This window comes from Cystoisospora suis (genome assembly GCF_002600585.1).
Source record: "Cystoisospora suis strain Wien I chromosome Unknown contig_421, whole genome shotgun sequence".
NCBI lineage: Eukaryota > Apicomplexa > Conoidasida > Eucoccidiorida > Sarcocystidae > Cystoisospora > Cystoisospora suis.
The window spans coordinates 8,393-34,602 of NW_027153222.1; the positions used below are offsets into that span (position 1 = coordinate 8,393).

The 26,210-nt window shown below is 53.1% G+C and overlaps 2 protein-coding genes across 2 annotated transcripts in view; one reads left to right on the forward strand and one right to left on the reverse strand.

Moving 5' to 3' along the window:
- Positions 1–12,191, reverse strand: part of CSUI_001042 (uncharacterized protein) — a 13,020-nt gene extending 829 nt beyond the window's left edge. Inside the window, exons 1-14 of the mRNA XM_068061248.1 lie at positions 11,188–12,191; positions 10,808–10,902; positions 10,627–10,695; positions 9,132–10,327; positions 8,032–8,910; positions 6,820–7,677; positions 6,575–6,650; positions 4,242–6,176; positions 3,540–3,585; positions 2,982–3,063; positions 2,415–2,501; positions 1,677–1,841; positions 690–871; positions 1–283 (exon numbers count right to left, since the gene is read on the reverse strand). The exon at positions 1–283 is cut by the window's left edge and continues 829 nt beyond it. Coding sequence (XP_067926767.1) covers positions 1–283; positions 690–871; positions 1,677–1,841; positions 2,415–2,501; positions 2,982–3,063; positions 3,540–3,585; positions 4,242–6,176; positions 6,575–6,650; positions 6,820–7,677; positions 8,032–8,910; positions 9,132–10,327; positions 10,627–10,695; positions 10,808–10,902; positions 11,188–11,333 — 6,099 coding nt within the window. The 5' untranslated portion in view covers positions 11,334–12,191. The remainder of the gene's footprint in view (positions 284–689; positions 872–1,676; positions 1,842–2,414; positions 2,502–2,981; positions 3,064–3,539; positions 3,586–4,241; positions 6,177–6,574; positions 6,651–6,819; positions 7,678–8,031; positions 8,911–9,131; positions 10,328–10,626; positions 10,696–10,807; positions 10,903–11,187) is intronic.
- A 126-nt stretch (positions 12,192–12,317) lies between these two features.
- On the forward strand, positions 12,318–25,916 carry CSUI_001043 (neurofilament triplet protein; the record flags this gene model as incomplete). The annotated part of the gene is made up of 11 exons (XM_068061249.1): positions 12,318–13,867; positions 14,311–15,924; positions 16,362–17,934; positions 18,506–18,621; positions 18,823–18,924; positions 19,561–19,880; positions 20,377–21,585; positions 22,212–22,287; positions 22,709–23,695; positions 24,270–24,380; positions 24,871–25,916. Coding segments are annotated over exons 1-11 (7,206 nt in total), but the record flags the coding sequence as incomplete, so codon positions are not given.
- Between the last annotated feature and the right edge of the window lie 294 nt (positions 25,917–26,210).

Here is a 26,210-nt window from a genome sequence, read left to right on the forward strand (position 1 = left end):
CTTTTCCTTTTTTTCCTTCTCCTCGCCGCCTTTTGTGGGGTCTCCTTTTCGTTCATGCTTGTGTTTCTTCTTTTTCTTTTTGTCTTTCTTCACGTGGACTTTGCTCTCTCCTTCGGCGTCCTCACCTCCTGTTGTCACCCCGCCGCTCACTTCTCCGGTTTCGTCTCCCGATTTGTTAGACAGCAAGTCTTTATCCTCGGGTCCGTCAAGTAGCGGCTGAGATCGGGTCGGTTTCTGCGAGCTACCACGCACCAGCAGACTACTTCGTTTAGCCGAGTCGCGCCTATACAAAGAAGCCAAACAAGAAAAGAGCAGATATAAGAAAAGATGCGAACCGGTCAACGGCAACAAGCTTCCGAGGTCCGTGGCAACTGAGATTTCCTTTCAGGAGTGTATGCGAGAAGCTGACTCTTTTCGGTGCCACTAGGAATGTTCTGCTCCCTTTTCTCTGCGCCGGGTATGCTTGCCGTTCTCAAACGGACTACGAACGACGCGCCTTCAGACTCCCGGTGACGCCTGACCGCCGTCGGTAACTCAAATTCTTGCATGTGTGGTGTATGTACCTCAGAAGACTTGAAAGCTTCTACTGTGTAGATATACCGAACATGGGGACCCTCTTTATTTAGACACATACAAGAGTACAAATTCGCTCTGGACCAACCGAGACACACACAAGATTGCCAACTCACCCCGCACTCCGTGAAGGCTCCCGCTTGAAGTCGGCGAAGAGGAGATCTACGGTTGGAGTACGTAGGGGAGGAGCTCCGGGCTCCCTTTCTCTTGGAAAGAGGGCGACAGAGATCTCCCCGGTCGACGCTCCCGGGTCCTCGGTATTCAGCAGAGACCAGAACTTCTTCTCTGCTTCTGCAGACTGAGAGTATTTAGAATAGAGACGAGAAAAAGAGCAGCGAAGTGATTCAACCAGAGCAGCATAGCCGCCACGCGCATATACCTATCCACTGATCTGTGCATACATATCTATATACGTTTTATGATGCCGCCGCTTCACGATAAACGTGGTTTCCTCCAGCCTACCCTGCAGGTATACAAGTATACTTGAGATACCTCTATAGGTATATACACGGAGGTGCACGTGACTATAAAAGAGATAAGTTGCGATTCCACAGCTGAAATGGATAGACCTTTGGGACGACGTATGGCTCCTTCCACATGAAAAGAGGTGTAAGTCTATACAGACACACAGGACCGTGTAACGGTCGACTGCCGCAGAGAGGGGCACTGGCACCTTTCCCGTCATGAAAAAAAGAACGGGCCGCACCTTAGTTGCACGGCTATACACGTGTACTCGTGTCAGATAACCTGTGTGTTCGTATGAGCAGTGGTAGTCAGGCAGGCACAGTCTCCCGTCCGAACTGAGACTTCTTATCGCCACTAGATGACACAGGGGAGCGTCTCCTGGACTCTCTAATACAGTAAACGCGTACGATTAACGGGCGCGAAAGATGTCCACGGATACATATCTGTACATGCATGCGTATATGAGCATCGTATTGCATGAGTGAGGTCTAAGTAGTCAGGAGGTGCCCAAACTGACTCCCCAAAGATATAACTAGAGTGGCTGCCATATCTGTAGTCACATTGCGCTGCTTGATACGCCCTCCTGTAGCAGGCTACAGGTGCCCTCTCTCCAAGAGAGAGTTTCACAGATGTCTTACTTTGTCTTGGGTCGGGACGCTGTAAAGTAGAAGAGGGGTGGTGCCCAGGGGAACGTACTGGAAGTCTTCAAGGGCAGGAAGAGATTGAAGAATATCGTCTTCAAGCGTCAACTGCATGACTGTTATTCGCACTCCAACAGATTTCGGTTCATATGGTAGAACGAGCTGTAGCACACAGTAAGACACTCGCTAGCTCAAAATAGCTAATCGCGAAAAACGCTCGCCTACAGTTCTACGAAAGCTTCGCGTTCTATCAACAGAAAAACCTGCTTGTCAGGTGTCCATGCGAAAAAAACCCTGCCAGACTATCATTCAGTGTGTTGAACAGTATAAGGATGCATGTGTAGACCCTAGAACCGACACCCATACAACCTCGGTCACCCTCTGTCTAGATGGTAAAGGGCGCTGAAATTGACTTTTTTGTCGTTTCCTGGTACTCTGAAAATGCACATGTATAGATGGATATTTCATGCCACTGAAGTTCAGCCGCCTGTCTTTAGCAACACTACGGAGGACGAAAGAGGTAGCATGATGTCTTTGTGGATACTGCTACGCTGTGTGCTCTGCAGAAAACTGCTTGTGTACACCTGCCGGATACTAGCTGCCGTAGTCTACACGTCATCTACTGTTAACACATCCATCTCTCTAGTCGTGAACCTAAACGCTATCACGCGGGACAGTTACCGGTGTCCCTATTTTCCTATCACCCCATATCACATTAGACATCACGGGTCATACCTCTTCGTCGAACGAACAACCATAAGAATGAGCGTCTTCTTCCTTTATTTGCTTTGTCTTCGACCTCTGGACTTTCCTGCGAACCAGCTGCAAGTTCCTCACATCACAAGAGAGCGGCTCTTCCTTGCCGGGCATGCATGACCCGGTCCGGACCGTGTGTGTGCGTGATCATCAGTCAACGTGAGGACCGAAACGGGAGGATCTTCCTTATCAACGACCCCATTACATGGTCCTCACACGTGCGTCCGACCATCACTATATATTTGCCACACCTACAGGTCGGAGGCCTGCTACGCATGCCCCTGCATGCAGGCGAAAAGAGGTTGCCTTACAAGGGGTCAGCTTGTCGAGACCTAGCGTTCTTCACCGTAGCGACCCAGCAGACCCACAGAGTGAGACAGTGTATAGATAGCAACTGCACACCTATTCAAATGCCTGGACACTCAGGAGCATGGTCGATGGCCTGGATGTCCGTGCATGCAGCCCGAGAAGATGCAAAGCAGGTAACCGAAGTCTTTTCATTCTAAGAAACGTGATATGAAGATCAGGAAGAACGAAGAAGCCCACCTGCTGCACGTCTTGGCCTTGGTAGTGCGCAACGCAGAAGACTTTCTTTGGAACGCGATCTTCTTCGAACACGAAAATATTCCTGCACAAGCAACGCAGAAACATACGGTGGGTGTCGTCTTTGCTCCAACCGCCGCTTTTTTTGCGACACCAGAAACCAGCGGAAAAGCCAGCTAAACTCTGAGCATTATATGGTGCATGAAGAATCACCTGGCGACAACACGGGAAGCAATTTTATGTGGTCGCGATAGTGTCTGCCCAACCGCAGTGACTCGACAGCTCATTTGCCTGCCCACGTGCACTCGTCCATTTACAAAGAAATACAGGCGCACATATGGAACGACCCCGCAAAACAAACTGGTTCCACGTCAACATGGGGTAAGAGTGCCGTCCAAGATGGCACGGTCTCATATATACCCCAGCGTGCGTTATCGTAATCGGGAGACATCTAAGCTTGGGCGCGATGAGCTTTTCAAGAGGAAGCTACCCTACGTGAACAAAGCCGCCACCACATGCACTGTCATACGCCGCATCAGTGACTTCAAGAAGGCAACTTACTTGAGCTGGCCCAGCGAAACTACTAGCTCGTAATGCTCCTCGGTGTCTGCATGCAAAATTTGTACGATGAACCAATAGGCGACTACATAGGTAAAGGAGTTCCAAGACTCCTATAGCGTGGTGACAGTGTGAGAGCAAAGCCACTGTACACGGCAGACATCGGTAATGCGGAAGAGCTAGCTTGCATGTGCATGGAAAGAAACTCCGTAGCGCTCTGCGTAGAGAGACACTGGAGACTGAGAGACAACGAAGGCGGAGACGCATACATAGCCACACAGTGGCACTCGCACCGCGAGCTTGTACAAGCAAGTACAGGCAGTGTGTATTGCGAAAAGAAAGTATACAGGCGTGTTTGAGAGACATCCTTGATACATGGGAGCCGTCTTTCAGCATACACCATCATTGCTACCCGGGCGTCAGAACGCTTGATACAGACACTTCACGTAGTGCTAGGCATAAATACAGATACTATCAGTTGAACCCTTGCGTGCAAAGCAAAACGAGAAACTACAAAAGATCGTCAGATTTTGACGTGCACACGCGCGCGCTAACTCTACATGCAGAGGAACCTACTAAATGGCTGATCAAGGGAGTCTGAGATATATACTTAGAATAAGGGGCCCTGGCCTCAACACACAGACTTCCTTTTGAATCGACACGAAGGTATATATGTGTACAGGCGTAGAACCGCGATGCCATTACCGTCGGGGGGAAGCACAAAAGACGGGAACTTGCTAGAGAAGCCAGTAACGGTCTTCATGCCCGCGGGGGGCTCAGGGCCAGTGGCGACAACTCCAGAGAGCCTTGCTGCCGAGCACTCCGCTTTCAGCTTTCCCGATGCAGTCTTTATCAAATCTGGCTTGCCGTCGTTGCCGGCCTCTTCTGGCGTAAGTTGGGATCCCCCGCTAACTCCTCCTTCTCGAGACTCTTCTCCTACCTTCACTGACAACGCCGGTGTGTCCCCCTGCACCTGCTGTTGCGGGGTAGCATCTGGAGGAAAAGGGAGAGGAGCTATCGATTGATTTGTAGGAAGGACGCCAGTCACTACGTGAGGAGGAGGAGACCCCTCCTGGATTCTATCTCCTTTAGGAGTGAGGGCAGACGGTGGCATACTTGCGAAAGGAGTCTGGACCGACGGCGACCGGTCAAGTGGCATACTCGAGAATGGTACTCTGAGCAACGATGAGGGCGTCCCGGCTTGCGCACTCGGGAAAGGAGTAGCGAGGCCTGGGGGCGGCGGGTTCCCTGCTCCACTTGAAACGGGACTGAGGAGGGACGGTGGCGGCGGGTCGAATGCCCTACTCGAGGAAGGACTCTGGAGAGGTGGCGGAGGCCGCTCGACTAGCCTACTCGAGAAAGGGCTGTGGGAAGACGGCGGCGGTTCGACTAGCCTACTCGAGAAAGGGCTGTAAAAAGACGGCGGCGGTCCGACTAGATTACTCGCAGAAAGACTGTGAGGAGAGACCGCCGCGCTGGTAGGAAGCGCGCGAGTATCCGGCGAAGGAATTTCCTGTTGAATCTCTCCTTGTTGCTCTTCTGGGACACGGACAGAAATCTGAGGGGTGGGAATCGCTGGCGCACCCAGGGCCGTACTAGCCGCAACTGCTGTCACCGAAGAGCTGGGTGGAACAACAGGGAGTCGAGATGACTGAAATTGTCCCTGGGTCCGACTGAAAGCTTGATCTGATTCGACGAACCCAGATCTTCCTATAGAACGCGACGACGGGGTGCCGGTGTCATCCGGATGCAGTTTCAGGGACCTACTGTCCCCGGCCACGCGACTTGCACTACTTACTGCAAGAAGATTACGTCGTGTAGAGGCAGCAGAACTGGATGATGCTGGCGACCGGAGACTTGAAGTCACTTCCTTCTTCGAGCTGTCGGATGTTCTTATCGACGCTGAAACCGCAGACGTTGTCACAGAGCGCCGCCCATCAGCTTCGGCAACGGGAGCATCGACTCGCATACTTCTCTGCACCAGCTGCGAACTCGTGGCCGAAACTGATGGGGCTGCCCGGATGGCCGGAGACTGGACTAGTCTTGTGGGTTCAGGAACCACCAGCTGAGGAATTTGCGCTGAGCTGGAATCACTGGTACTCTCTCCAACAACGTTAGATGCGGGAGAAAAGTGGAATTCACCATCCCCAGGACGCCGTTCATCTCTCTCTCTCCTGAAGCTCGGATCCACAAACCTTAGCCTCGAGCCTGGCCGGCTCAGAGGAGATTGGGGCGCCTTGTCTTCGAGCACTCCCACTGTCGACATAAGACTGGACGTTGACCTAGCAGAGTCCCCGTCCTTTGCATGTTTTCTACCGCCGGCTAACGTAGAAGCCTGTGCACCCTTTCCAAAATTGCCTCTTCCCTCTCGTCCGTCACGTCCTTCCTTTTCCTCTCCCCCGCCCAGCAACATCTTCTCGAACTTTTGTAAGACCTGCTTCACTTTGCGAAGCTCTTCCAGCCCTAAGCCCTCTTTCTTGCTTGCGAGCGCTCCAGATCCCCGGAGCACGGCGTGTATCGAGCCAGAAAGGTTAGCGGGCAAGTGCTGCGTAACACTACTCAAAGGCATCGTCGTTGGTTTCCCTGTGGACTGTACACACGCCTCGAGAAGAGCCGTCTGCTCAAGAGCGTCTTGTAATGCTGAATGATAAGACAGCCAGAGTCAAGCAGGACAAACACTTGCGCGCGCCTCCGAGCTACTTGCTCCATGCGACCAGCACCGAACTGATTCCAGTGCCAAATCTCCATTAAAAAAAAAAGAAAAAAGTGAGTCGAAACTGAAGCACAAGAATACGGAATAACAATCCCGAGAAAACACCATAACACCCTGACGCGCACACAGTTTGCTGAAGTGTGTACAGTTATTGCCCTACGAGGATAGAAAAGGTTCGGTAGTGGTATGGGTTGGACAATGTATCCGCCTCTAAGTACTAGTCTTATGACCTTGAATACGGAATCCACTGATTGGATCATTGTTGGCCTGGCACCTGTTTAGTATCTGGATGAACGCCGCAAGTCACCAAACAACTCTCGCTTACCCTCTAGCTCGCGCTGATGCTTCCTCGCAGCTTCCGCTTGCCGTGTGTCTTCCTCCGTCGCAAGCACAGGAGGTCCCTACGAGCGGACAAAAGCGCAGAAGCCAGAAGTCACGTTCGGATACGGACTTACTAAACCGTAAACTCTAAACTCTCGGGGTGCGTCGAGACAAGAGACACGTGGACCCCTCCGGTGATAAGGGAACGCGAGACAGCGAAAAAGTGGTTCAAAACGCCGGCCTGCTTACCATGAAGTGGAGGACGCGGTCGTTGGCAAGGTTCTCCTGCACACGACTATTGATCGTAATGTGTAACGCCTCATCACCTCCAGCTTGTTTCTTCTTCTCTGTCCTCGAACCTTGTTCTCCCGTATCTTCTGCGTACTCTTCCACAGGTGACACTTTGCTTGACCGACCCGTAAGGAGTCCCGGTGGTGTCCCCTTACTCCACACAGCTAGTGACTTCTCCGTAGATCGATCTACCCCCCACATCACAGGCGAGATCTCCATACACCGTTTCTCGGTGTCGTATCCCAAAACTACCACGTCGTCACCAGCATCTTCAGCACTGCGCGCCGTCGTCCTTCCACTCGACGCGTGACCTCCTTTCATATCTTGTTTCCCGCCCGTACCACCTCTCTTCTCTGCTTGTTCTTCCACTGCCTTCGCTTCCTTGGAAGCAGCCGGTTCTCCGGTTCTCCTCACTCCTACGGTATTACGGAACAATGCTGATTTCTCTTGCTTCTTCCTTCGCTCTGTGAGGAGCCTATCGGAGTGACTCCCCCTAGCTGAAGGTCTGTAGCGAGGCTCTGGCGACCGATCACTTCGGTGTGAGAAGACTCCCCGACTAGGAGAAGTCTCTCTGGAAAAAAGCCGAGCGGACCTTGAGGGAGAGGCCCTGGGTTGTTCATTTCCATCAGATGGGGGATGAAAGAAGAGACGTGGATTTCGAGAAGTGGGAGCTGAACAAGACAGAGGGGACCGCATGTATGTCAAGTCGGAGGAAGGAAAAGGTGGCGCAAACGTCCGCGCAGGGTCCTCATGATCGTATCGACGACGCAGAGAAACTTCAAGCCCGTCAAGAAACTCTTCTCTCTCCTTGTCCCGCTGAAGAATGCAAAACAATTCCGAGACACAGAGTTTAAAGTAATCCAGGCTGCCATGCGTCGGTCGCTATTGACCCGTCGGTCCGGGCACCCGAGCTAGTCCCACAAGACAGGGACGGGAGTATCAGGGGTATCAGCGAATGCTGTAGAGATGCAACGACAAAAAGACCGCTGCCCTCGCGTATCCCCTCTCGTCCTACACTGTGGGGACAGTCCACACCCACCAGCTTGTAAGACACTGTTTACAATACACGTGCATATACACGCATACGTATAGATATGCGGAAATATTTATATATATATGGAGGGCAACAGGTTCACGAGTCCGATATATGACGACTGGCTTCTTTGTTACCTTCGGGGCTCTTTGAGAGCGCGGGGCAGACTGTAGTTTACGAAGATCCTCGAGCACCTTGCCAAGATGCACATATGCCCGAGTGAGGTCTGAGTCAGTGTGGCGAACCTCTTTCAGTTCATTCAATACGAACCATCCAAATCGTGCAACGGCCTCTTCCGCCTCTTCATCAACATCGAATTCTCCTTCCGTTTTTGGCTCCCCGCCAGGCGTGCGTGAACGAAAGGGACGAGAAAAGGCCCTGCCTCCTCCTTGGGATGCAGGAGGTCGCGCTTGACTTGCCGTCCGCATAGCAATCGACATTTCCACTTGATCTGTCACAGCTTTCGCTACGTGTAGAAGCCTACTCGCAAGGGCCTCAACTTCATTCTCGTTCTTCTGTCCGTCCATTGCTGAAGAAGGGGATTCGTCGGAAGCTGACGCCGAAATAGGTGACTTCGGCTTTCTCCCTGTTCCCGTTTGCTGTGACTTTTTCCCGGGCATAGGCGCCACTTCATCGGCGCTCTCCACCTCCCATGATATGCCAGGCCGCAAGGGAGGGACCGAACTCTCGGACGAAGTCCGGCTAGGGGTGAAGCCAACGTAATGTCGGAAGGCATCTCGGGATGCAAAAGCTGGTCGCTTTTTGCGTGAATCCAAAGGGGTATCAGGAAGAGGGGAATAAGGATCTGCCATGTTCGCCAGCAGTTCTTCATCATCGGAAAAGAGTTCATCCTCCTCGTTGTCGTCATCGTCACCGAAGCAGAAGCCTCTGGTTGGTGAGAGAAGTATCTCATCGGAAGTTGTCGGAGCTCGAGTTGTGGTAAGAGCGGAACGAAGAGGGGGAGAGGAAGGTGTCTCTTGGACTGTGGGTGAAAAAAGCTGGCGGCTGTCGTATCCCTGCAAGAGAAGACATACACACGGATAGGAAAGTGTCCTGTCTCGTCTCTGGCCTACAATTGGAGTCTGAGTGGTATACCAAGACCGAAAAAAACTCAAATAACATGGAGTGAAAAGAACGGATACCGACATTGCTGAACCTTCCTGTCACTGCAGAACCGCTGGATTTAACACACCGTTCTGCTGGACCAAAAACCGCTGTGTGGGTACGAGCAGCTCACCTCTGGCGGGCCTCCTTCCTCAAGGAGTTCGTCTCCAGCATCGTCGGACTTCGACTCATCACCGGCTCCTTCTGGACGACAAAAGAAACTCGAGTACAATCTGACGCTCTTCATCGTTTGAAGCTTTCCCAACACTGTGGATGTGGTGGGCTTGCGGGAGTAATGTCCTTGCTCTCCTGGATGTATGTTCTGATCTCTTTCGACGCTCCGTTCAGCGACAGAGCGTAACTCGCCATCCTGCTTTCTGTTATCTTCCGGCAGCTGATATCTTATGGTCGACTTCGTACGCTGAAGTTGGCCGGCTCTCCCCCCACAGTCGGACAACTCGCCTCTTTTCGTACCAAGGTGTTTAGATGCCCCTGACTTTTCTGTCTTTCTATCTGCGTCCAGATATCGTGCCATTCCCCCTGACGTGGCTTGCCTTGCAGGATTGCGTTGCTGCCCGGATGCTGACGAAGCTCCCCTAGAAGCAGAGGGGCGTTCTGCCCTTGATTCAGTCCCGCGGGCTAGCGATCGAGATCGGCTGGGTGCCGTCTTCAGAATACCCGGTGACACCGCCTCCGAGGGTTGTCTTCTTTGTTTAGCAAAACGACGGACGTCATCCGCTTTCTCCGTCGCCGGTACGCGTCTCGACTCCACGTTTACGTCTCCGACCCGGCGCACATCCCCCTTCAAAGAAATACTTCTCTTGATATCCTCTTCTCGTAATGTATTCATCTTCTGTTTGGATGTCAGTCCTTGTGAAGGTTGTCGCTGAAGTTGTTCATGAGATGATGAGAGGCTTTGCAAGAATCTTGTATCATTGCCAGCACTTCCTTCGTGTCTTCCGGCGCCTCTGGATGCTTCCCTGCTCCTGCTGTGCAAAGCGAGACACCTTACTCCCGCCTTCCGAAGCTGAAGGTGCCCACCCCTTGGAAATTCGTCCTCGTCGAAGGAAGCTGGAGAAGTTCCTCGGCTGCGGAATGCCGAGACAGACGAAGGATCGATAGACCGGAAGCCTTTCTGGAAAGGCACTTTTGCGGATCCTCCGCCCGCGCCTGGTGTTGGCATCGGGTGCGGAATAACCGAGCGGTGCGGGCCTGGTGAGACAGCACCAGGTCGCCCTCGAGGTGCAGGAGAGGGAGAGCGGTGCCGCCGGGCCGATTCCAAAGGAGAGAGGTCATCGGGGCACATCGCCACGCCAGTGTAGTAAGCACCTGAGCAGACACCAGGCACGACAGAAAGCGATGTCATTCACAAACATGTATTGCGCTCTTACCCTCCACGAGAACAGCGTGGAGAAAGCAACACTGAATCAAGGCGCACGAAGCGATTGTTTCTACGTCCTCTCCCTCAGCTCACATCGATTGAGGAGTGGTGTATCAAAAAAACCATAAAGTGGGAGACACATAATGCCCAGCAACATCTGTATAAAAGATATCGTTCACTTCGAAAGAGCCGCAGAAGGTATGTAGTGGTTAGCGTCCTGTCCTAAACAAAAGACTTCGCCACCTACGGTGCCTCGGGTTAACAAATGCAGGGTCACCCCCGGAATTGGTGGTATTGCTCTTAGTGCCTCTCGGAGCTGCACACACAAAAAAAGAAAGCAGGGAGGAACATTCTAGGTCGCCACAGAGGTGAGGGAAAAAAGGAAGAAAAAAGGGAGAGCAATCACAACCATCCGTCCTGGGACTTACGTGTGCACTTGAGAACCGAGCGCCCGTCGCCGAAGCGGACAGAAATTTGCGAGCGTCCCATGATTCGCTGTCGCCTAATTGCGGCCCCTGGAATCCTACATAGGACAAGCAAACAACGGAAAGGACACCAAAAATATGATGGGAATATCATTCCTTTAAGATACCGCAAATGCGTCACTGTGGCTTGTGAACGACCCAACAGGGCTGACTGGAGAGATCGCTGAATGGACGCTCTCCAGTTGTCTTCCCGAATCCGCGAAAACGTTGATATAGTGCCGCTGAATGTAAGGCGTCTGTGTGTGAGAAAACGTGGGGCCGGACATATATAAGGGCGTTCTTGTTCCGTGTCGGGAATGAAGACTACTCGAGGGTTTTCTTACCCGGAAAAGAGCGGTACAGCATACCGGTGTCCGTAATGGGATGTACTTGTGTAGGGAGCAGCAGAGAGGGATCTCGAGCCTGATCCTCCACGAGCATCCCCTCCGGTCACTCCCGGCGAGAGATGTCGACTCGAGTGAATCTCCATTAGCCCGTGAGCTTAAGAGGCAGCACCGGGACGGATCGGGGAAGACGGACAGTAAACAAAGAGACCGTGAGAGACGGCTGAAAAAACGGAACGGACGGAGAAAGATGAAACGGCGCTGAGACCCATCAACTCTCGCCGCGGAACCGACTCCAGATAAAGGCGCCTCGGAGACAATTTGACGGCTCCTACACAGGATGCGGCGGAAAGACTCCCTGTGTAGGAGCCACGCGAACTGGTTGATGCAGCCCGTATGAGGTCTGCAGAAAAAAAAGCCTCCAGCACAGCGAACGACGAGTACGCAAATCAAAAAGACTTCAGAAGCACGAACCGCCGCGAGCTGCCGAGGCCGCGGCCCGCGCACACAACAGAAAAGAGTAGGGGAGGAAACTCCTATCTTATTTGTACAGATCGCATCACTGGAAAGTAAGCAATACAGAGCAGCTGGAAGTGGCGACTTGAAGGTACAGACCAACGCATACCGTTCGGCCGAGTGAATGTCAAAGCTTAGCGCTAGCTGACTTTTCCCAGCCGCAAGAGAAACTAAAAGGCAAATACGGAGCACAAATACGGAAGCATACAAAGAAAAGAGCTCGAAAACACTCCGCGGGCGCCTTCAAAATCTGTCGGAAAAGTGCGCAATTTTCCTTAGACAGGGGGTGCTTTCAGAATTGACAACAGCAAGGTGGCCGTGCCGTAGATTCTGGCCGGACGTGTCCCACATCTCTTCAGGGCTAAAACCTGGACGAAAGAGGTGAAGCAAAAGTCAATCGTCTTCCATTACGACGGCAGACAGCGTTCCTCGCTTCGGGAGTTGGTTTTTCCCCATCTTACAGACGGATCGCAATCTCTATTCTTCGCAGCTAGCGGTGTTTCATCGGCGTGCGCTCGGCTCGCCGTCTTCTTTGCTCGCGGCAGCTCGTGTCTAGTACCATTCAGCGGAAGATCCTGCAGAGCGTCACCCTCCGGGCCGGTGTCACATCACCCGCCGGGGGTTCAACGTGAGATGGTTCGTGGGGCTTCGAGTATGAACGGGGTTCCATCCCTACAGACATTCTGCGAAGGAAATTTCCTCGCCGAAATAAAAACGCAGGATTTCAATCTCAAGGGCAGTCGAGGCGAAAGCAAACCAGTCTCCCTGTAGAGCCGTTGCGCATGTGGTGACTAGGGTCGGCCGACTCCCCTTTCTGTCCCACGACGCCATCCTGCGTTCTCTCTCTTGTTCAAACCTAGACAACTGAAATTGACGGAAGTCCTCTTCCTTACTAGCTCCTGGAAAGGAGTTAGCGCCCGCAGCTGCATCTCATCCATTCTCGTCGCCGCTTCTTATGGAGCACTCTGTCAATTCGTCTCGGGTGAGGTCTCGAGACCCAGATCGAGAACGAAGACGACGGTCACTTGCTTTTGCTGGTGCTTTGGACAGCTGGACAGTTCAGGAGCGTTGTCTTTTCTCTTCATTTCTTGCCTATTTCCGACGTTAGCTGCTGTTCCTTGGGATGCAGGCGCCGTCCATATCTGCAGCTGCCTTCGTGATCTGTGATCGTGTCTTGTTTCTTCTCATTATTTTCGAGTGTCGGGGTGATCCACTTTTTACCTCTCGCCGTCTTCTGCAAGACCATCCGGCTTCCTTTTAATGATAACGACCCTCGTGGGCGTTTCGGCAGATGCGTAGGGGATTCTTTAGATTCTCTTTGTCTAGTCGGTAGTCTCTACAGTTGATAGTGCGGCCTCGGTTGCAGTGTGGGAGAAAGAAGCCGGGGCATGGTTTTCTCAAGTTTAACAAGGGCATCGTTGTACAAATGTCCGGAACCCTTCTTGTGCCGGCCTCTCGTGTATTCCTCCGTATGCTTCGCCTAGTGCAGTCGTCGTCTTGACTCCTCTACGGAGATAGTGTCGTATTTGTCTATCAAGCACGTGATCCGGCGGCCTCATAAAGACACGTCCGCAACTGAGTAACACAGTTGCTCTCTTCTTTGCCGGCACGTCTTTTCTTGCCCAGATGTTAACGGATTGCACCAGGGACAGGTGGGGACGTGTATGAAGCAGAAAGTATCTGTCTCAGTTTCCTTCGCCTGACCGCGTAATGTACACCTCTTCCTCGAGAATTCGCCCTCAACGCTACCGAGGACTCAGTAGCATAGTGAAGCTGGAACACTAAGCTCCGTTGACGATCTTCCGCAGCACGAGGATATATCGACGGGGGTCAAATCCATATCTGTTCAAGCTGCAACAAGTAAAAGCCGGGAGGAAGACCTATCCGTGTAGGAACTGGTTCGTTGTTATACTTCCCACCGTATCCGTTGGGGTTCTCTCTTTTGTTTACTTTCGTCAGCCATACATAACAGCGCGTCCGACTACTCGTACTCAGGAATCATACTATGGCCCTTTAGTACGGCCCCTGAAGTGACTTTTTTTCGATTCATGAAGTGTCGGTACATCGAGAGAAGAGCGTCCGTCTCAGGGTGAAACCAGAACTCTCTTCACCATGGAGGCACTAAGCCAGACATTTCAACCGGGAAGACCTTTACCCGGAACACGTAAGTTTGGATCTGTGAACAGGGAGCACCGTGGAGACGTAACCGTCGTAACCTTCCTAATCTGCTGTCGCCCGAGAAGCGTGCACATGAATTTCGTTTCCAGCGACTATCTAAGCATCCTCACCTAGTAGCACTGCTCATATTTCATCGCCAGACATGGTTGTCACGGTCAATCAGTTTCAAGTATGGCTCATCTCTCCTATTTTCAGTGTCTCGATAGAACATTTTACAGTTCAAGCGGCCTTCTTCGAAGGCTCCAACTGGTAGAGACGGCCTGCGCTTCAAAGTGCATCGCTTTCGTGGGCTTTTGTCTAGGGTTTGAAGTTTTACGGTTCACGATAGTGAATGTTTTCTTACGGGGGTTGAACTCTAGCGGGTGTCCCGTGCTCCTGTTCCTATCTTTCCTTCGATTCCAACTCGGTGCGACTTCGGTTTGTGCTCAGGCCTGGTCGCGTCTCCGTCTCTTGGGGAGCAGGATTCCATCCGACAAAGGTCTTCGAAATGTTCCACTGCTGCCCAGGAGCCTGTCCAAGCCTGCGTTGTAGGTGGTAGCAACCGAGGCTCTTCGCAGAACGAAAATGGACGGGAGGCTCCGGAGACAGTACGCGGTCCAAACTCGGGAGGAGGCATTCGCAGTTCTCTCTCGTCCCCGGGCACATCTTTTGCACCTCGCAGCACTTACCTGTCTCGCTCGCTGTCGGACAGGAAGTCAAAGGAACGAAGCAGCCGCAATGAAGGCAGCATAGCCGACGCTTTTTTAGACAAAGGAAAGAACCCAAGACCATCAGATCAGCAACTCAAAGAAGACAGAGGGGCCTGGCCGAAATCCGTCCCACATGTGCCTGCCGTTTCCGTGTGTTCGACTCGGAGCTCCGTAGCAGAGGAACACGGGTCTCGGAGAGGTGTTGGAGGGGATAAAAAGGGAGGTTTCGTTGAATCTTGGACAGGCGCTGGAAGGCGAGAGTTCTACTTGAATGGAAATGCTGTCGGGTCTATGGAAGAACCACGAGGACACTGGTCCTCCCGTCTTTCTCCGTCGACCATGGGGGTTGTCTCAACGGCTTCGACTGTCTCCTCTGGTGCGGAGGAGCCGGACTTCGAAGTTCTTAAACGCGGACCAAGCATTCGGAATCGAAGCGTGATATCACCCCTTAAATGGACGAGAGGAGGTCGAGAGAAGTCAGAGGAGCTCCGGTTCTCTCATAGAACCGATACAGCATCCGGGCCCGAGAGGGGAAGGGTAACTCCTCAAGGAATCACAAGTGATCAGAGCGAAGACGGGCCAGGTGAGAGCGAATCCGGTGAAGAGAAGGTGAAGAAAGGCCTCCTTGGCAAGGTCATCGTCAATTTTGTCAGAAGGGACCAGAAACACCAGGATGTCAGTTCGGAGCCCATTTCCCCGGCGGGCGAAATAATCGTGAACTCTGATCCGGCACCGGAGTCTCCCGTTTCAGAGGGAAAGAAAAATGCACGTGTGGATCCGCCTACAATCCAAGGCCAGAGAGTCTTCTGTCTACCTCCAAGTGCTTGGGCTGTAGAGACAGCAGCTGATGCTTATCGTAAAGAGATTCGCATTCGTGCCGCTGTAGAGCGAGAGAAACAAAAGAATCGAGAGGATGAAGACGCTCGAGCGTATGTCCGCTCTGTCGTCTTCAATCCGGATGAAGAGACACAACGATGGAGAGAGGAGGTGCAGGACAGGCTCGACACCTTTCGCCCAGAGAATCGACCCTTTTCAACTTTCTCCACCCCTGTGCCCGCCTTTTCTCCGCCAGCCTCCGACCACGAAGAAAGTCCTCGCGGGGAATATTTGTGCCCGCAGCCCCAGGGCCCGCCTGTGGGGAGGGATCCGTCTAACACTCCGTCCTCCGATAGAGAACAGAGGGGATCTGAGCCGGAAACGGAAGGAGACGGGATCGAAGAAACCGTACGGCGCCTGGGAGACAAAAAATGTTCGGCGGACGCGCCGGGTACTCAGAAGAAGACCCGTTGGCGCCGAGCGGCGGCACGTCCGTCGGCTCGTTTTAGCCATGGAAGCAGAACAGAGAGATCACAGTGTGAGTGTCTTGGGCAAGAACAGGCAGAACTGCCGAAAGCCTTCGGGGATGCGGGTTCAAGTTTACACGCGTGTCTGGATGAGGTTCACAATCTATGAGATTCTGATACATCTGGTAGTAGGCATTCCTGGAGGGACTAGTTGTATTGCCCGACAGAAGTCGTCTGATCCTGCTGCTGCATCATCGCTGCTTGTCAGGTGGTCGTTGTTATGGAAGCATCTTACGCAAGGCAGAAATGGGTACCGTTAATTTTTGTTTACAACACCGTGTACACCCCGGCAGCGGCGTTCTTCCTCAAGCTGTACCTTCAGATATGCAACTTGGGCTCCCGTGTGGTTGGACGAGTGGTGGCTCGTGGCGGGTTGAAGCGTGTGCAATGATACTCGATAGTTTCGTTTCAACTCTACCCTTTCTTTGTTTTTGTGATGCCATCTCAGCTTCACGTTCCCCCCCTCCCCCCTGTCCCGTCTTCCGACATCGGCGACAAGTTCATAGATCTCGCGCTCATCCTCCTGATTGCGAGCTCTTCCAGCCTACGCGTTCCCCAACAGGACAGGAGGGACGGAACTCAGCAAACATGGAGAGGGGGGCATACCTTGTGGGGTCACCCTCTGACTTCAAAAATCTCCGAGATATGGTGTACCAGGAGCGTTGTCCACCGGATCAGACTGCTGTTCTGCGTGGTGGTCCTCCGGCCACTCCTTCGAGAGCTTTGAATTCGAGTGTTGTCGCGGCTAACAGTAATCAAAAGGAAATCCTACAGAAAAAAGAGGAGATAGAAAGCAAAATCATTCGCTTTGCTTCTCCTTCCCTAAGAGCCGCTGAAAACAGAGCCGTAGAACCCGCTTCTTCGCCGTCTCCTTTTTTTACTAGGAGCAACCAAGGAGGGAGGATGGGTGATGACGTAGCCAGGAAGAAGCCTCATTCCCACTTTTCTTTTCCGAGCAGTACGCCCGGCGCTCTGCAGCCTCCGTCTCCCACTTCTTTCAGGGACGTTACGGAGAGAGAGAAGGTTCGTGAAAGGGGGACATGTGTCTCCGCCCCCCTCAAACCCACTACGTATTGTGGAGGACTAGCCTGTCCTGGTAGAGAATCTGAAGACACAGGGGGACACGGTCACGCCAGCGACAAAGGCGCCTTACCTTCTGGGCTTCCTTCTAATAATCCAGGCCGTCGTGGCACGTCCGGTGCTTGCATGAATGCTCCTGGCAAATGTGTTTTTCCATCGTCCTCTCCGTCCTCTGGATGCCATCAGGCATCGTCTTCAACCAGCCGGAGGTCGGAAGGCTCCGGCAGGTTACACCACACAAAAAGACCCTTGTCACCACAACCTGCGACCGTAACGGGAAAGTCTCTGTTCCAGGCTGAAGAAGCAGGGACAGGGCCGCAACGTCTCCGGGAAGACTCGCCGCCGCCAAGCCCAGCAGCCTGGACTTCCCGTCCTAGGCCTATCCTTGCTTTACAGTCTTGCCCCTCTTCTCCAAATCATCCCTCGTCTTCATGGGGACGGTCAAGCAATTGCAAGACTCCAACGGGCAGTGGTTTCCCTCGCATCGTCTCATCGAGACCACGGCCTGCCTTCACGGTCGGTGAATTAGACAAGCCATCAGCAGTGGATCCTTTCTGTGCTTCCATGTATCCTTCCTTTTCTTCTGAATCCCCGGATCTTTCTTCTCCCCTGAGACAGTCGGGGGCAGGCGGTTCGTCGTGGACACCTGGCTTGCCTTCTCGCTCTGGTCCGTTTCGTTCTGTCGCTGCTCGAGTGAGAGAAGACTCGCTGCCAGGGGCTATGTCCGTGAACTACCGCTGCGCGAATGACAGCCACACACCCCAGTCGACCTCAACTAGGAGAAAAGTGACTCCAGGAGGCATTCTCGCCTTGTCTGCCACCTACGAGTACCTGAGAAATGACGAAAACAAAGGCAACAAGCAACAGAAACCACTGTCTGTAGGGACTGCGATCTTCGGCAGCGGTCACCCACGACCGTCAAGCCACCTGGAGCAAACTAAGTCAGTCTTATTCTATGCGTGCCCGTACGGTAGATGGACTTTGTTATACAGTAAAAACTTCCGCCCTAGGTGTAACGCACGCGTGGCTTGACGTGTACATGCGTTTACAGACACGGACACGAGTGCATGCCTGAGGGTGCTTCGTGCGAGATCCCAAGAAAGTCGGGTCTCACCAGGTCAAAAGTGTATTCAGCTACTCCAACACTGCCTAAGAAAGCCGTCTCGGCACTCTTGCCTAAAAACACATTCGTGACCTCGCTACCGTACTCGGTTTTCCTCATGCATTCTGCGCTGTCAGTACAGTTTCCCGAAGCGAAGATTCAACGCAAACTGCGTCCGACCACTAAATGCGTGCGGATAGGAAGCTGTACAAACTCTATACGCTTGATACCCATCACTTCTTCGAGCTGATGTAGACTCGCTGATTGTACGAGGAAACAGACACGTAGCGAGAAGGGAACACTGTAGCTCTACACGGTCCACGCACGCGAGCCCGTTTCCAGACCTTGCATACACCCGTTCCCACCCGTGATGCTCCCTCTCTCAATTGTCCGGTCTGATGCCTGACCAGTCCACGTTCCCTCCAAGCCGAAGCCTCACGCCTGCAAATGGAGAGAGAGAAACTTCGGGAACAACAGGCGAAGGCAGCACAGGAATACCTCAGAGCTGCGGCTCTCGAGGCCTCAGGTAAGAAGAAGCTAAATGTGGTCTCTTTAGTTGTTCTCTATTGCCGGCCGCACAGAGAGACTTGCCCTAAGTGACCTACGCATGCGTTTCTGCTGTGAAATCGCAATGATGCTTCCGTGTGGGACTTCTCTCCTCAGGAGATTATCGCACTACATAGCCACAAGACGCAACTGGGTATGTGTGCCTTTTGTGTAATATCAGCTAAGGAGGATAGGACGCGAGCGAAGAACTACAATCTTCTATACCATAAGGAACAGAAGAAATCAGCGGTCCTGGGAGCCCGGGTAGAGTCGATGCTTGCAGGTAAATACCAGGAGTGCTCGCAATCTCTCTCACGTACGCTATATACATACATCTGCCCATGTATGTGTATAGACGTGTGTGTCAACGCGTACCTGCCTGGTTTGAAGGCCACAGCGTGTCTTCTGTCTCGTCCCTAGCTCAACACTCCTGCAGCAGAGGTTCCCGCCTTGAACATCCTGCCACATGATGTAGCGGAAATCAGGCTCATCCGCGACAACAAGCTTTCCCAGGAATTCCTGTCTCATCACCGTACCTCCAGCTCTCGCTACGCTGCTGGCACGCATGTGAGGCCACCACTAACTGAAGTGAATGAACTATGCCTTCTCTCCCTATCTTTCGTCTTGTGCGTGGCCCTTGTTCATCAGGCGGATCAGGTGTGTATCGCGTGGCCAGCAAATGTGATAACGTACATGATGCCTTGTTGGTTTGTACGTACGACCCACCGCTTTCTTCCAGGCTCCTATGTGAAAGTTGATGATCTGGTCGAAGGCAGACGAGGCTCTCAACGCACGGTGATGGTGGGATCAAAACACCTCAATGGTCGTGACTTCCTGGGAATCCTCGCTTTCTGCTTAACATTCTCTCTCATGTCTTCCGGCTCCTAGATGTCCTGTATTTCCCTTCATTTTTCAATAGAACTCGAAAAGGCACGCAACGATCTGAAGGCTGCACAACAGAGCCTGAATGATCAAAAGGCTAGGATGAAACAAGCGGAGAAGGAGAGCAGTAACCAGGATAGAAACTCTGAACCGAGACCTTCGTCTCCTTCCGCACCCGTAGACCCTACACGTCATCGCCTCAAGTACACCCGACATTTAGTTGGGCCGTCATCGGGGGAGAGTGCCCGAGAGGAGAGCAGATCTCCAAAGAAGAAGAAAACGACAAAGATGGCAAGAAAACCCCGTGTCCCAAGCACGCCATCTTCGGCTTCCGAGGATGACAGCAGTGTGTCAACGGTGAGTGTCCTGCTGCCGCTCGGAGATGTGTTAGTTTTCTTCACAACGAATACGTGGTCTGAGCTGAAAACTCAGTTGTCTCTACGCGAGATCGCTTCTTTCCATTCAGTTGGAAGGCCTTGTCTTACACTCCCGTCGAGTGTCTTTCCCGTTAACAACCGTGTGCACATGGTCTGAGGTACCGATACAGCTTTCTTTTCTTATGCGTCAGCGACTAGGGCAAAACGTGTCTACACTAATAGGGGACATACGTACTCCCGTTGACAGGTGCCGCGAGCACCGTGGCTCTCTTATCGGAGGAGTACACGGGGTTTTGCGATTGTCGGTGTCGTGTTTCCCCCCCCCCAAACTGTGAGTAGTTTAATGTTTGACCGTGTGAGTGACCTGAGAAACTGCCCGGCCGCTGGCCTTCTACCAAAGATAGAGAAAGATTTGTGCATCGATCAAATCGAGACTTATCCCTGGTGTCTTTAAGTAGGGTGTTTCTGCTCTCCAGGCCTCTCTGCGCAGTCGCCCTGCTATTCCGCGTAGACCATCTCCAAGAACTTCCTTTGCTTCTCGCTCCCACGAAAGGGAATTGTCTCCCCGTCCTGTTCACTATCAGGACTGCACCCCTGCTGAGAGCGAGAGAGGACGCCCCGGAAAGTCGAGTTTCCTTGCGGTTCCAGAGAATAGCATTACGCAGCCTCTTTCTCCATCTGCTGTTGAAAGAGGACGGCGGCCGAGCTCGGCTTCTTCTGCCTCTCCGTATGTTATCCCCGCAGGAGAAGAGACGAAGAGAACTGACGTTTTGGCTCTGATTCCTGTAAACGGTAGTACTGGCGTGACTGACCCTCGGTTCGCTGGAGGGGAGTCTCCGCGTTCCCGGGAGCTATTTCCATCACGCGAGCACCCCCATTCTCCGCGAGAACCGGTGATTGGGCCAAGGAGTCTAGACCACCCAGCCTTGAGCTCGGAGGAATTCGCAGATCTACTGCAGACTCTAACAGGGGTAGGGGAGCTCCTGAAACCTCTTGCTCGAGCCGCGGGACACAAATCTGAGCAACCATCTCCGTTCTTGGATGTCCCTGGTGTCCTAGAGAAGCTTCGGGTATCTCGTCACGTTCACCCTGCACTTGATAATCTCTATCACGAGCTCTGGAGATTGTACTTTTCTGTCTTAAGGGATGACTCGGGGTCAGGCCAACAGACAAGCTACGCAGCAGACAAGTCTCATCTTTCCGAAAGATCGGAGGAAATACCTCGGCGTCCTTCCACAGAAGCCAGGCGAAGAAAATCAACGAAGCAGAGTAGAGATCGCAAGAAGCAAAGAACGACGAGAAAGGATAAGGAGAGGATAGGAGAACGTGGCGACTCCCCATTAGGTCGGGAACTACGGGAGTATTACGAACAGCTCTGGTGTCGTGGCTACCCCCATGAGGACGAGGGCGTCGAGGATGCTCTAGACCCGAGCGATGCTGTCTTGACGGAAGAGAGGAGAAGGCGGAAAAAAGAGAAACGCAGGGTCAAAAAACAAGAGGAACGAAGTAGACATCGTGGCATGCAGCTTGGAGTCGAGAGTTCCAGTAAAAGCCGTGACCTTACCCCAAAGACAGCGGGCGAGGCGGCGGCTGCTGAAGATGGAGAGAGACGAAGGAGAAGAAAGGGATCGCGGGGATACGAAGACGCACCTGTCATTAGCAATCCTGCTAATCTTCTTTTCTGCGTAAGACGGCTTCCATCGCGATCTGAACCTCCATATGTATGCGCGTAGCACTCGAATTCCAGTGCGGCGGACAGACAGGCCCCCGCTCTGCCTTTATAATGACGAAAACGTAAAAGCACACATCTACACATGCAAGCGTAAGAAGGACGTGCACGGCACGCAAGCGCGTGTCTACTTGGTCTCTCCTGGAAGTAGCCGAGTTCATCAATGCAGTGCGCTTCTAGCCTGGAGCCTAGCACAGGAAGTTGGACAGTGTCCACCTTTGAGTTCAAACCTTGTGGATACAAGGTCCACATATGGACCAGCGCCGGCCTGGCTGTGTTGTAAGTAGCTACGCGGATAGTCATATCTGCATTCCTATACGCATAGCTACTTACAACGAAGCTGCAAACGTGCTGACTGTATATGTGGCGAGTAAACACTGGAGCCGGAGTGTCCCAGAGGTAGACAATTGTATAACCACTAGTCTGTCTGACACCCCGTGGGTGCCAACATCGGTTCTTTTTACGTCCAACTACGCCAGGGATCTTGGCTTCTAGGAATTGCGTGCGGCACGCACGACAGAAAGCAGTTTCGCAAGTGTTTTGGGACAGTTACAATTTAAATCTGGTGCTGCTTGTTTTCAGGCTCCCCCCCTCACAATTTTACGAGAGCCTGATCGCGCTCATTGGTACGATGATGAAGTGTCTTCGACTAGCGACGGTGAGAGAGGTAGCTAGGCAGAAACGTCCGGCACAGACTCCTGTTTAGAGATGGGTTGAGACAAGCGTTGCGCAGTTACCCTTGCTGCACTGTAACACAATAGCAATGTCGAGCTGCCTCGATAGATCTGCTCCCCGATTCCTCCACAGGTCGCTCCGTCTCCCTGTTCCGGCTGTTTACTGCATGTGCTCGCTCGGGTGAAGGTGATGTATCTATGTACGTATGTATGTACACTTCTACACGTCTGATCTCAACATGTGGATAGGTAGCACGACCGATCCGTTCTCAGTGCCTCTCATAATGTCTCACTCCGCTGTTGTCCTCTTCCTGTCTCCGTGTGTGCGTCGGGCAGTAGAGCCGGACAGTGGTCGTCTGTCTCATAAATGGGTTTTTCACGGGTACTTGCTTTCTGTATCTGCAGGCTCTCTGGACGAGGGTCCATTGTCGTCTCGATCTAGGGGCACTTCCGCACGGACGAGGCCTGGCTCCGCCTCTGCTACGCCTACCGTCACCCGTAGGAATGCCGGCCGGACCTCTAGGGGGACTCCACTCACTTCTAGTCATGGTGGCCGCACCTCCGCCGGTGCCGCCTACACGGCAGGGGGGGCTGGCGTCACCCCCAGGGGGGGCCCCGGCTACACCTCTGCGGGGACTGCGCGCACCTACTACTCTCCTCGAGGAGACGCACACAGAGACAGCCCCACGAGACTTGGAAGATCTGCTTCTCCTTACTCTCGGAGATCCTCCACATCAAAACGGCTTAGCGGAGCATCTTCCGATCAGCCCATTAGCTCCGCGAAAGGTTCCGAAGAGCAAGAGAGAAGAGCAGGTCTCGATGTTTCTCCTGTTCCCTTCTACTTGAAAGGGCGGCCTGCTTCCGGCGAGTCTGGCCATGCTGATAGGTTTCAAGCAGCGTTGGAGAAGTCAAAGAAGAGAGCGAAGGAGAGGAAGGAGGCAGTAGCGAAGAGCTCCTCATTGGGCACTTCACTCACGCCCTCCGAAAGAACCTCGGGAAAAGGTGAAGGAGGCAGAAGCCGTTTTTCAGGATCTCCTTCTCCCCGTTCCGTCGGGAGAGGATCGGTGTGCAGTGACTTTGACAGCTTGCGATACCCGGCGGGGCGGCGGTCGCCTCGATCTGGGTCTCCGAGCCAAGCGGATGGTGGCAGTCTAGCAGGGCTTACAGACGAAGGAGTCCGGGGACGAAGAAGCCCCGTGGGAGCATTGGGAGGATTGAGCGGGGCGCAAGTGCGTGGAAGCGATTATCCGTTGGGAGGGCCTGAATCACAGAGAGGTCGCCGTGGTTCAAATATTGACTCTCAGAGTCCTAGAAGCCTGGCGGTGTATAGTGAAAGGAGGATCAGTACCGCGTCCTCAGCTCGAGGAAAAGACGACAGACATGCGGCGTCAAGTGAGTCCCTCTAACTACTTAGAATTCGTGTGTCGGAATGGCAGAAGAACGCAACTAAGTGGATCCCGTCTATCTGAGCGAGATCTATACCTGAACATTCTTTTGGGCCACTTCACAGGATACTCTTTGCCGTCCCGAAGGGAGCGAAGACTTCATGAAAACTCCGCGTTTGACCAACAGCATCTGTGACAACCAGTTTCCCTCAGCCTGGAGAGCCTCAGGAAAGTGAGCGCTCTGTCTGTCTTACACAAGAGTCAGTCCCGCTTGTCTCAAAATAGCCTTGCAACCCGCCACTTATTCTGTCCCACCTACATCCGCGTAATGATTCAGAAAACCGATATGTATCGGCTCTCAAGCGAGGGTCTTATGAGAGCTCATCAGTTTGCCTTACAGACAGAGAAGTTTCCTTCTCCCTGCTTGCCTTCCGGTGCAGGCAGCATTACTAGGCAACGTGGCGCAGGAGCAGGGGGAGTGGTGCGTAGCTTGACGTACATGTCGGCCCAAATTAGCTAGTCATGCTTCAGAGATGTTCATGTCAGCCGTTGTTGGTTTCTTGTCTCTCCTGTTACCACAGGCGACTTCTGTTTGGAAAGCCGAGTGTCTCCAAGGCCCTTAGGAGACTTCGACACCTTCGCAGCACGTCATGCAGAACGGAGCCAGCGGAGATACAGTGGTCGTAGAAGAGGTATCAGAGAGGGACTGCATATGCGCGTGTAGTTGAGTGTGTATATTCTTCCTATACAAAAAGATGCAGTCACGGTGCAGCCTATGCCCTTGTGCATGGACGCGCTGCAGCCTTAGCTGTGCTCGCCTGAAGATGTACGAGGGCAGCTCTACATACGTACCCTGGCCATGTCAAGTCGGTAGAATAGTGAATCACTAGGGGTGTTGCCAACTAAGGACTTGCTGAGCCGCGGCGGAAGGTGGGTCTGGGGGGGTTGTGCTATAGAACTCATTGACGGCAGAGACCTGCCTGACCAACCGCCACCCCTCGTAGGAGATAGTCTCTTGCTCCGTGAATTTTCCGACGGCGCATGCGCTCGCCAATTGAAGTCAAATAGTTCGCTGTCGGACGGGGCTTAGAGCGGTGTGCTCTGCTGTCTCTGTACCGTCTGGCCAGGCGGCAAATCCCCCATCTGTCGTTTGTCGTTGTATACCCCTTCTGTTCCGCTCAGATTCCGAGGATGAATTCTCTCCGCGCGGCAGCCGGCGCAGCTCCGAGCGCCAGAGGAGATCTAGTCGCCGCCGTTCTGTCCTAAGGACATTTTCAGGAGACAGCGACACTTCAGACACAGAAGGTCGCAGAACTGGCCGTACTCCCAGCCGTTACGGCTCTCATCTTAAGATGAACATGGGGGGCGGAGAGTACTATCCCCGATCATCTCGCAGAAGCCCACGCCCCTCACCTCGTCGCCAGTCGGAGTGGGAACTGCTATCTGCAGCCATTCGAGAACGGGAGGAAGCAGAGAAAGGCGCCGGCGGCGATGCAGATTCCCGCCAAGGCGTCCGAGTGAAACAGAAACGTTACTCTGTCCAGGGAGGGTCTGGTGGAATTAATGGAGCTCCTGTCAAGACAATGAGAAGTCTAGGCGAGGCAGCTAAGCCTGGTGTTGCTTCTTCTCCACCGAAAGCTACAACGGTAACCGGCCCTACATCAACCTTGCTCAATGCTCGTAAGCCCTCCGTGGTTGGTGGCACGGTAGCAGGGAAAGCCTCTCCGACAGGTGCCCAAACAGAGATACCTCCTGTAAAGGGAAAAGATGCGCCCTCAGCAGGTCTGCTGAGTCCTCCGATGCCTGAGGTGAAGTTGAGTACCGATACGAGCAAAAAAGAAGGTGTTCCTTCCGGCGTTTCGCCTCTTCCTGCTGGCGGCGTAGCTACACCATTCAAACCGCCTCAGGATAAACCTACACCTGGTCTTTCCTCGTCACCGGGAGGCCCAGGGAAAGAGGGTGCAGCCGGTCTTTCGGTGAAGGCTACAATGCCTCAGGAATCGAAGGCTCCAGGGGTAACGTCGAAAGACTCGATCAAGAAGGAGGGGGGAAAGGCAGGGACCGATCCTAAAGGAAAGGAACAACCGGCAAAGGACCCTGCCGATGCTTCGTCGAAAGGAGAGGACGCCAAGGCAGAGGGTGGAGAGTTGCTGAAGTTCAAGTCGAAAGGAGACAGTGCAAAAACAGGAGGGAAGGAGGCCCCTAATAAAGCGAAATTGGAGACAGAGGTAAAACAAAGCATCTCTTGCGGGCCTAGACACGCCGAAGCAAAACGAAAAGAGGGAGCATACACAGAAGCAATAGAACTCCTCCTCTGAGGGAGGAGGAAGCATTTAAGGCATGGGCGGACCAGCTGTCGTTCACAACAGTTGGGTGTCTACAGACACCTTCGTGGAGGAACGCCTACATCGGTCTCTTGTTTTTTACTAAGGCTTGCCCTGTGACTCGCATTTGATGCGAGAGTCACGCGGCACTCTTTCAAAAGCCATTTAGATCAAGTAGCCAGGTTTGCCTGGCGTGTA